General features: G+C 32.7%; 1 protein-coding gene across 1 annotated transcript; it reads right to left on the reverse strand.

Annotated features, from left to right (window-relative positions):
- Positions 1–1,053: 1,053 nt before the first annotated feature.
- LOC134539727 (large ribosomal subunit protein bL35m) lies at positions 1,054–8,394 on the reverse strand. Its single transcript, XM_063381977.1, has 4 exons — positions 8,283–8,394; positions 5,296–5,428; positions 3,069–3,224; positions 1,054–1,405 (listed from the first exon to the last, which is right to left on the reverse strand). The coding sequence occupies exons 1-4, from the start codon at positions 8,302–8,304 to the stop codon at positions 1,174–1,176; spliced, it is 543 nt and encodes a 180-aa protein (XP_063238047.1). The 5' UTR covers positions 8,305–8,394; the 3' UTR covers positions 1,054–1,173.
- Between the last annotated feature and the right edge of the window lie 2,571 nt (positions 8,395–10,965).

A 10,965-nucleotide genomic window follows, 5' to 3' on the forward strand; every position in this document is an offset into this window, starting at 1 on the left:
AAAATAAGGACTCTATCAAATGTTTATATAAGTCGGATGCTGTTGGTTGTAAGAGTGGGAATGTATTTAAAATAACATAATGGAACAGAAATGAACAGATGATTCACATGGAAAAGTTTGTTAAATGAATGGTGCAATGAAAAAAAATCACGGGTCTGACAGGATTGACGTGAACCACAAGTGAAGATACACGAATAAGCACTTTAACTTTTGAAAAATTAAAATGTAAATATCGGAACAGTAATATCAGTTTCACTTCCAGTAAAAGATGGGCAGAAAGGAATGCGATGTGAGTTGAAGGTCATGCCCGGGCGGGCAAGACAACCAGTGACTGACGATAAGTACATAACCATCTATCTCCCATTACGCTGTGTCATATTTGTCATACAAAGTATTCGAGGGAGGGTTATAAAGTTAAATGGTGTGACATATTTATCATCGAGTGTTATTGTATGCATTTATATTAAATAAAGAATATTTCCCTACACATTTTGGAACACATTAAGTAAATTAGCCTTGCAATTAATGGAGACCAATGCTTCAGATTACGCGATTTTGTATAACACTAACGTTTTTAAGAACGCATTAGTCTTGCTAAGTAAGGAATTAGTGTAATAATTATCATTTATTTACTGCACATATTTTTAACTGGTTTTTGTTGTGTTTTCAAAAACTTTTGGAAATATTTTGTATAGACTTATTCTTGTTCATAGTTTTTACTGCCAGAAACATGAAACTTTCTTATACCTAAAACAAAACATTACTTCACAGTGATGAAATTTTCAATACACTGCACATATAGCAAAAATTCTCTGGAAATGCTGGTACACAGAAGCAATTTTTTGAAAACTGATTTGGTAAGTAATGTGTTAAGTACTGACTCAACATGGATTAACCTCGTCATATGTTCTGGTTACACACTATCTGGTAGTGTATCTTGAGAAGTTTAAAGACTTAGTTTGTACCAGTTTTCGTAACTCATTTCAACTGATCTTAACCTTAATAAATAATTATACATCGGTATTAAACAACTCTGAACAAAAGGACTAGACAAAAGTGTACAAAATTTTGATTTATTTTCATGTGATACATAAAAATTAAAATCATACTATACATCATATTACCTGAGGTTTATTTTCCTCTGATAATTTTAGCTGATATGGCAAATACCATTTATGGTAGTGGTTTTTTCCTTGTCACATAATATTCTTCTCTGGTATGGTATGGTTCATATGGATCATCAACGTAGAAGCGTGGTTTGCGCCAAAATTTTGTTACCATCTTGTCGAGAAGACGGCTCTGGGTTGCGTTGCAGAAAACGTGTTGTCTGTGACGGCGCTTCAAGCTATCCTTTTTTTTCCACAAAAATCTGTGGCGACCAGCTCTTGTTCTGATCCACCCACCCCTAATGATGGGAGAAAAAAAAACACTGTTGGCAATGAACTCAAGACAAGAAATATGCTCAATGAAGCAAATTAATTCACACAATGTGTCAATTTCAACATGTGGCATCTATAAAATGAATGTTTATATTCATCACTGTGATATATTTAAAGACTGAACTGCAAAATTGGTGGCTTGATTAAGGGTTAACCACAAACGTTACACCATTCAAAAATACCAAAAAATTAAGAAGTCTTGTTAATAATGCACTGTAGTATAACACAATAAAAAAATTACATGGCATATGCTGTAAGGATTAAACAAGAGGGTATAAAGTACTGTCTTATTTTTTGTGCACTTACGTCAACAATTATTTCAATTAATTGTAGCAAGCAATTTTCTGAGGCAATTACTAAAAAATGATGGAGTGAGGTGACAGGGTTGTTAAGCGACTATATTCGCATCCTGGTGGACTGACATTTGAACTCCAGTTACGCTTATTACAGTGAAATGGTTCTTTAGCCAAAGTCGAGTTCTTCTCGAATGTCTCTGATTCATGATGTGCTTTTCCATCGCTAATGACCGCAGGCTCTGCTCCTGAGGAGGAGTGGTGGGGGAGACACCCCTCACGAGTCCGTATTTCTGAAGTGAAACTTCTTTGGGCGCAATGAAAGTAAAATTTCAAGGCCGAATTTAAATGAAACATTGTTGTGAAACGTTTATGATGGAAAATGGACAGAGAATAGCAGTGTAGAGAGCGCTGTTGGGACAGTCCCTGCATTTCCCACATAGATAGCGCTACCTGTTATGAATTTCATATTCTGTTCACTGATTTGGTGTGTTCCAAATGGCAGAATTGTATGAAGAGACATTAACACGCACAGTTTTTTTTCTGTATGGTGTATTTGAACTGTGAGTAATGTTTATTTAAAAAAATTGTCTTCTTTCTCTCTACCGTTTTATCCCTAGCAATATACTTACAAGTCGAGGTTTGAATCACCAAAGAAGTTTCACTTTTATTACGTGTATGAGTTACACGTGCTCTTTTTTTAATCTATTTTGACACGTGTTAAATTTTCTAAGGCCAATTTCTGACATATTTAATGTCATGTTTTCCAACTGCATTTTCTCTTTGTTCTTTTTTTCTTTTCGAAAGGTCTCCCTGGAGCCGCACCTAAGGTCAATTGATAGAACCCAGTAAAAAAACCTCTACTAAGAAGTAAAGTCAAGTTGACTGCAATTTGGTAGGCCTAATAAAATTTGTGGCCAATAGCAGAAATTTACCAACTGAATGCCAAAAGTTCATATGGTCAATTTAGACAGGGAGATGGCATCCACTTGAAGCAAAAGTCGGTAAATGTGGGTACACTTTTTTTTTTGCACAAATAAGTAGGACTGTATAGTGTGGTAGTCAAATATATATGCAAAATAAAATAACTGGTGAAGGTAAATTTTTTAATGAGCTTTTTTTATGTTTTTGTTCCTCCCCCCTTCCGCCAAAAAATTTAATGCTCTATAATTAGGTCATACTAACGCTAATACTGGTAAAATTTACTACAGAAAAACATATTTTAGACTGCCTCTACAATGAAATAAATATTATATTTCAAAAAATCCTGAAATTGAATAGATTAAAATTCCACAAGAAATCATTAATAAATAATTTTTTCAGTACACAAGCTCACCAATGAAGTCTGTAGAAACGTTGTACCACAGCTCTGACGGATCTTCTTTTACCTTTCTGACGAGAAAACTTTGTGACAGTACGAGACTGTGACTGGAGAACGCTCGGTGAAGGAACTATATTCGAGGAGTTGATGTTGGTGTTTAGAAAGTTGTACCTGTAATTGAAAACATCACTACACATTTTTATCACATTGGATAGACACTAGGGTTTGGGTCCCGGGACGTCTTGTGTCTCGAAGTCCCGGCCATTTTTGTATATTTAGTTGTCTCGGGTCGAGGCTCGAGACACATTTATTGAAATTGTACTGAAATAATTTAATTTTCAAAAGGTCATACATAATAAACTTTATTAGCATCTCACACTGTCATTGAAAATGCCATCTATTAGCTTAACAAATAATTACTTGATGGCTACACAAAACACAATACCCATAATTTGTGTTCGCCACCATATTGTTGTTTTGGGACATTTGCTTATGAGATCGTGATTCAAAATAATTTTTGACTAAGCTCAGTCAGTTGTCAATTTCACTTTATGAGGTAAAGTGCTGTGCATGGTTGTGTTGCAACTGCGATGTTCTTGTGGAAACGACAACGCCCGCCCATCTCATGTAAGTTTAAACAAACACTAGATTTTGTTTACTTCAGTTACTTAGGTCAGACATTTATATTGCATTAGATTTGTTATTTCATCAAAAAAAAAAAAGGTACAATAGCGATACTCATTGAACAAAGATATAACATTAATTTTGGATTATTGTTATTGTTGCAGATAGTCAACAAATTTGCTCTTCCTGTCTACCTGATTAATTTTTCTCTGAGCAGGTGTATTTGGATACTGGCATTCCTTCATAACCAAATATGTATTTTAGCTGTGACTGCATTTGCCAGAGGATGTAACCATGTATAATTGGCACTCTTAAATATAGCATTCTTCAGTTCAGTTTATTCTATAATCAGGCATAGAAAGTACCTCTCAAGTTCTGATTTTTTTGGGTGGATTCAGGCATTTGTTCACAGACACTACATGATATCAGTAACTTTTTGAAGTGAAACTTCTTTGCTTTCAAGCGATCCAATAATTCCGATCGCATGAGAGGAATAGTTAGGTTCGTGGTGGAAAAACCAGTAGAGAAGGAGAGTACTTCAGCGGCGACGCCACTAAACATATGCACTAGCAGTTGAATGGGAAGACAGCAAAAAGGGAAGGGGGATAGGTATGTAGCATAGCATGCTATATGCTAATTGTAACGGTCGTAAGGGGAGACGGCAGGGGAGAGGTATAAGTGACGCAACAGTGATACTACAGAATTCTCCTAATGCTGCTCGTGTTTTTTTTTTTCTTTTGAGATCATACCCGCATCATTACTACTCTCAATTATTATCTCTTGTTTAATAAAATATTACTAATTTTCTATCCATACCCAACAAGCAAGAAATTTTTCTTGTCACGCATGGACTCCACTCACACACTTTTTTTTAACAATAATGCTCATGTTTATTTTTACTTCCATAGAGTGAGTTATTACAAATTGTTTGAAATATAAATTGTGTAAATTAATGTTTCCTTTGGTGTTCCCATTAAAACTAATTTGACATTCAACAATCTGGAAAAATTGCAAAATCTGACAATGGCCATGGCCCATAAAGTGCTCTGCTGGATAAAAGAGGCTTAACATCCTTGACAATCCAGAAGAATTAAAAAGATAACTAATAAGAGACAGGTTTGCTTAAGAGACAAGTCAATACCCTCTCACTGCTGAGATTCTGCAGTTCTAGCCCAAATCGTGGCAGGCTTGGAACTCTCAGATTGTATTGACACTAGGATTGTTGCGCAGGGTCTTACTAAAGGGTAGGGGGGATGGGGGGATGCATAAATCCTCCCTCTGAAATCCTAAAAAAAAAATCTATCATTCCCACCAACAAAAGGGAACAATTTAAAAGCAAACAGTGGGAAAAGTGGTTCTATTTCTCTCCCCCCCCCACCTACCCTGGAAAATGAAATCCTGCAGTTTTCTGAGTACTCTCTTATTTGCACCTATGTACTAATCAAGACATCATCAAAAACTTAAATGTTGCAGAGAATTCTGAGATTGTTAGTCGTATCACATTTTAACCCTGCCTCAAGGCGTAATCCGAGACCCATACTAAAGTGGATTCGCAGCATAGTGTATGTAGCCTGCACTATAAGAAACAAACATAAAACAATGAAGAAGAAAAATTCACCTTAGAAATCCACTGACTAAACTGCCAGCCTGAAAGTTGTACGAAGGTGAAGTTTGTAGCCCACGAAAAAACAATGCTTGAGTGTTGGCTGTTTGAATGTAAGTTTCCTTCATTCGTGCGGCTGCTCTCACAGCTGAAAAAGAAGACATAACTTCCACTTAGACTCAGACTGTCATGTAGAAATATTTAAACTGCAAAAAATAATATTTAAATGAATTACAATATTCTAATGCTGAAAAGGAGCCACTTTACACAACAAAAAATAGAACTTAAAAAAATAGATATATTTTACTTTTAGACTTTTTTTCAATAATTTTCTAAGAGTGCTGTGATAGCTACAAGTAATTTACCAATAGTTTACTATTTTAATAAGTAATTAGATTTGGTTTACATGTTACAAATCTGTGGTATCATGAGAATGGTAGGTTCGGTTTGGTTAGCTACATTTAAAATAGTGTATTATTATTATTATTATTATTATTAAACAAATTTTGATTTATTTTTTCTCTTTTCTTAGCATTTATTATGACTAAACTTGATTATTGTTCGGCAATATGGAACACTATTAATTCGTCTGATAAAAACAAAATTGAAAAATATTCACAATAAATTTAGCAAACTTACTTAATATTCTAAAATAATGTCTTCCTTCTTTCTGTTATATTTTCAAAATTAATTGTAAATATTTCATGGATACCACTGGTATAAGAGTTTCCCAATTTCATAATCATCCTATTCTATGTACAATTAACAAAACAATGATATTATTTTTAGACTAACATAGCAATATATTTGATCAACTTTTAAATTAAACTAATTAGTAATTTAAATCCTTTTTTAGTGACCAATTAAAAATAACCATATCTTGTTACTTCCAATAACTAGTATATTTTTTATTGATATTATGTACCCACTTATATATTATAAAATTTGTAAATGTGTTTTTTTCTCAACTAACTTTTCCTGTAGTTTGATTGTTTGTTTGTGTCTGTGACCATTGTTTGTTTCTGTTCTTTGTGATTCTGATTGTACTCCTATTTAGTGTTGTTACTGTTCTTTGTATCCATCATGCACACCCTTGTCATCTCTTTAATGGGTGTTGTTATACATGTCAGAAATGTACATAAATAAGTTATATAATAGGAAACTTTATAGTGGGCAACAGCCTTTAAATAGGCATAAATTGTATTTTTTAGCCAGTTAAAAATGAACAAATATTGATGCAAAATTATTATATTTGCTGTTATGTCATATTTACAGCAAATTTAATCAGTTTTCACTCAGTATAGTCCTTGTTTAGGATGGAGTTTTACCTCAAGATTTCCCTCGACTTCTTGGCCTTCTTCATTTGTGAGTTTTTTCAGGATTCAGTAAGAATTTGACAACACTGTTTTCTGAGGAATAAAGGGACATATGAAGTGCTCAAAAATATATATTTCACCCCCTATTTTTACGGTAATAATTTGTTTCATTAAAAATTGTTTCAGCTAAAGTTTAAGGTAAAGAGTAGGATTTATACCATAGGTAAATTATAACGGATCTCATAGTATATCTATTAAAAAAAGTAATCATTATTTTTTAACTTTCAAACCTTGTTATGTCCACCCCTTGGAGTAATGGTTGGTTAGCTAAAATTTAATTTTAACAATACTTAGAAAGTTAAACAAAATAAAAATGTATTCGATAGTGTAAATGTATTCTTATTCCAACCTCAGATTTTTTCAGCCCCTTGAAATAATGGTTTGTATGTATTATCAAAAATTGTTTTAGATAAAACATTTACAAACACTTTGAATGGATTTGATAGTGCACCTAATAAGGGAGTTAGGAATTTTTTGTCATTCAGTCCCTGTTTTTCCACCCCTTGCAGTCCTGGTAGGTTGTATAAAAAATTTAGTTCAAGTCAAAAGGTGTAGATAATAACTCATGGATTTATAATAAATAAAAACAAATTAGTGTACATGGTATGAAAATAATGAATTTTTTTTTTTTTTAGTTCTACCCATGGTTTTTTGTAACCCCCTGCAGCAATGGCTCATTTTATCAAACACTGTTTCAGACAAAAGTTTTAGATAAAAATTATAAGATTTACAAACATTTTGAAAGAATTCTATGGTGTGCATACGTACAAAGTTGATTTTTTTCCCCTCCAACACTTGTTTTTTCCGCCCCTTGCAGTTATGATTCGTCATATCAAAAATGTTTTTAGAAAAAGGTTTTTGGTATTACTCCTACAATTTATAATACATTCAAACAGATGTGATATTCATCATATTATGGGAGTTACAGTGATTTTTCTGTTTTAACAAAAACCTTCTCCATCTCTACCCCTTTGGTCGGATATTGCATTTTAATGAACTTGACCAAGATTTGCCACTACTAGATTTTATAAATGAGTTTGGCAGTGATTTGTAAAAAATTATGGCAGTTAACGTGTCCACAAAAATGTGATGTATTACAGCAGTTACCATGACCTTAAAATTGTGATTATTTGAGTTGACGATGGTTTTGGGGTCTATGAACCACAAATTGAAAAAAAAAAAAAAAATTCTGGAAGACGCACCATGGTAATGAAGTATTTTTAATATACCTAACATAACTGACCATTCTCACAATATAACAATATGTGTAATGTACATCCTAACCTCACTACTAGTTAAAATAGTAAATAACTAGCAAACTACTTAAAGTACCACTACACCAAACGTGGATTTTTTCCCCCCTTCAGAAAAATGACTCTCCTTCAGATTTACCTTGATTTTTTTTTCAACTAAAGGTTCTCTCTCTCAGAGTTACTGTTGATTTTTAACACTATTTCCAATAATATGAATTATAGAAGCGTTATCTGCGATCAACTACTTCTAACTACAATTAATATTAATATCACCTATATACTAACGATAAAATATATAATACATTTACAAAAAAAAATAAGTTGTTAAAAATTATAAAAAAACTTAAACACAAAAAAAAATAGAACACCGTACCTCCACATACTAATCTCAACATTATATCAGTTTACTGTAAATTATTTTTAAGTGCAATAAGCTTTCAGGTTAAGCTTGTGTTTACATTTATTTTTTCTCCATAGAAATACGTAACGAGCTCAAAACCAAGGTCATTAGATACCAGGTCATCTCATCCCGCTATTTTACTGTTATTGGTCAATCGCGTCTGACGTACATGCTAGACCATATTGCCGCGGGAATTCAAATTAATCACGTGTCTAAATGGCACTTTCTTAAATTTTCCGATTCACATAGACTGATGTAATTTATGTACAGGTTAAATGTATCACGTGTTTCCGCTAGTAATATATTTAATCTTTGTTATGTTGTCAGTTATTTAATCGTACATTAGGCTCAAATGTGTATTTTAAAATCTAAACTGGTGTTGTTGGTAAACATTGTGATGTGTGCTGTTCTTGCATTTTTACATCATTGTGTTATTTAATGCTAGTTTGTTAATGCTTGTTACCATTGATAAGTAATTATATTCAATATTACATTTAGCTTCCTTGCTAGATGTTTAAGTGTCAACATGTTATGTTCATTTGCAGTAGTAAACAAACTTTGTAAGTGTATTAAATATCATACAATATAACAAGTTTTATGGTAATGACTATCCTCCAAAAAATATTCTAAGAATATTTAATGGCCCTTTAACTACCAAATTTCATATTTGTGTGCAGTAATATGATTTTGTGTAATCCATTGCATTCTAACCTGTGGATCTTCCACATGTGATCCCTCTGCCCTTTACCTATCTCTGAGCTTTCCAAAATCCCCTCCCTTTAATTACCTTAACCTATTTCACCATTCTTTCTTTCTCCTCCTTTACAGTGTGTCCCACACAAGCTCCATCATCATCACTGATGGTCTATGCATCTTCCTTCTTCCGTCATCATTTCTCCTCCGATATTTGTCACTTATCTCACTACATTGCATTGTACCTTTATAACTCTTAAATGTCCATCGCTAGGTACAAGTCCCAAATTCCTGTGGCGTATTCCATATCTGGTTATCACCAGCATGGAAGATGCCTTTTCATTGACTTTTATTTCTCTCCTTTAGTGTCATAGCAGTTAACCCCAGACCCCTACTCCCTTCTTCACCGGTTTTTTTTTTTTTTTTTTTTTTTTTCACTCATCATGCTTTCCCAGACATCTTTCATTATGAACAGCAAGGGCCCCATGGCACTCCCCTGTGGTACGTACTCCATGTCATCACTCCCTCTTCCTACCATTAATTTAATATTAAGTGATTTAGTAATTTTGCATAGAAAATTTTATTACAGACCTGTCATTTATAATTATTAATTTAAGTAAAAAAAATTAAACTGCACTCTAAAGCTGTCTGGCCTACTATTAACCATGTCCCTTTCCATCAGCTGTAATTCTTAAGAATGGTAACTCCTGAGTAACATGGTAAATGATCACTATGTGAAAGGTTTGCTAGGTTAACTAGGATCTGTAATTCTGAAAATGGTAGCTCTAAGTGAAAGATTTATTAGTGTACAATAATAACACAATTATTTTTTTAAAGTAATTAATTCTTTAAAAGATATGTATTTCCCTGCTTAAATTCTTTCATTTTAATCCTTACTCAACTTATTTACCAAAAACTAATAGTCTCCAAAATTACCACATATACTATTAAATTTTGATATAAAATCTCAAATTAAAATTGCAAAACAAACTCCCAGATCATTTACCATGATAAAAATATTTTGGTATTTTGGCATTCTTGGCAGGTACATGTTTCCAAGCTGGTATTCCTAAATATGCTCCTTTCCCACTACGGCCACTACTTACGCACCATAGTGCAGGCAGTAAGGCATACTCAGTTTCTGATTTACCTGAACACTTCTTCTGGAAGAAAACATGCCTAAAACACTGAAACACTTTATTCCTACCTTGTGATACTTTCCAACAAGTGGTCCGCAAATATGTGGCTTAAAACACAAATATCACAGACCATTGTTCAAAGTCTTTATTACATGATACATTGCTGGGTAATTTTATTTCATCTCTTAACATTGGAACGTAAAATTGTACTAAGCCGTTAATGAGAAACAGTATCACATAAACATCATTTGCAGTTTAGACAAACATATTTTTTTTTTTGAACGAGAGTAACTAGAATAAAAAAGTATATATTTTTTTTTTAATTTGTCAGAAAATTAAACTACTGGTAGAAGATGGAGCATTAGAATAGTTTTTTTTTATTTTGTGATCAGATGTTCACAGTAGGTAGTAATCATATTTTGAACTGTTAGTTACAAAAAATTTCACCACAAAATGCCAAACTTCTGCTGTAAGAGGTAGAAAAAGAGGCAGGTTTTTTAAATGTGTAGACAGTGACATTCCTCTAGTTTCAAAGGTTAAATGTGCAAAACTTTATTTGTGTAGAATAAAATTGTACATTTGTATATATAAAAAAACAGCATGCAAACAAACATATACACTTAATTTGTATCAATATAAAATTAAATGTTTATTTACATGTTCGTAATTAATCTCCTTGATTGTGTTTGTAAGATTAATTTTTTGTTACAAGTAAAAAATATATAAATGTTGTAAGACCACCTAGTGAAAAATGACCAAGCTAATAGTAATTACAACAATTATGTGAACAAATAACCATCAATAATATAATCCACTATAACTCT

This window comes from Bacillus rossius, chromosome 15 (genome assembly GCF_032445375.1).
Source record: "Bacillus rossius redtenbacheri isolate Brsri chromosome 15, Brsri_v3, whole genome shotgun sequence".
NCBI classification, from domain to species: Eukaryota; Metazoa; Arthropoda; class Insecta; order Phasmatodea; family Bacillidae; genus Bacillus; species Bacillus rossius.

What these genes read in the sequence shown, in the direction of transcription:
- LOC134539727 (XM_063381977.1), bottom strand. Translation starts at nt 8,304, where the DNA reads ATGTTGAGATTAGTATGTGGAG. An exon ending in GTTGAGATTAGTATGTGGAG is followed by an intron (nt 5,429 to 8,282) that starts GTACGGTGTTCT and finishes CTTCTTTTTCAG; the next exon opens with CTGTGAGAGCAGCCGCACGA. An exon ending in CGTTTCTACAGACTTCATTG is followed by an intron (nt 1,406 to 3,068) that starts GTGAGCTTGTGT and finishes TCCCATCATTAG; the next exon opens with GGGTGGGTGGATCAGAACAA.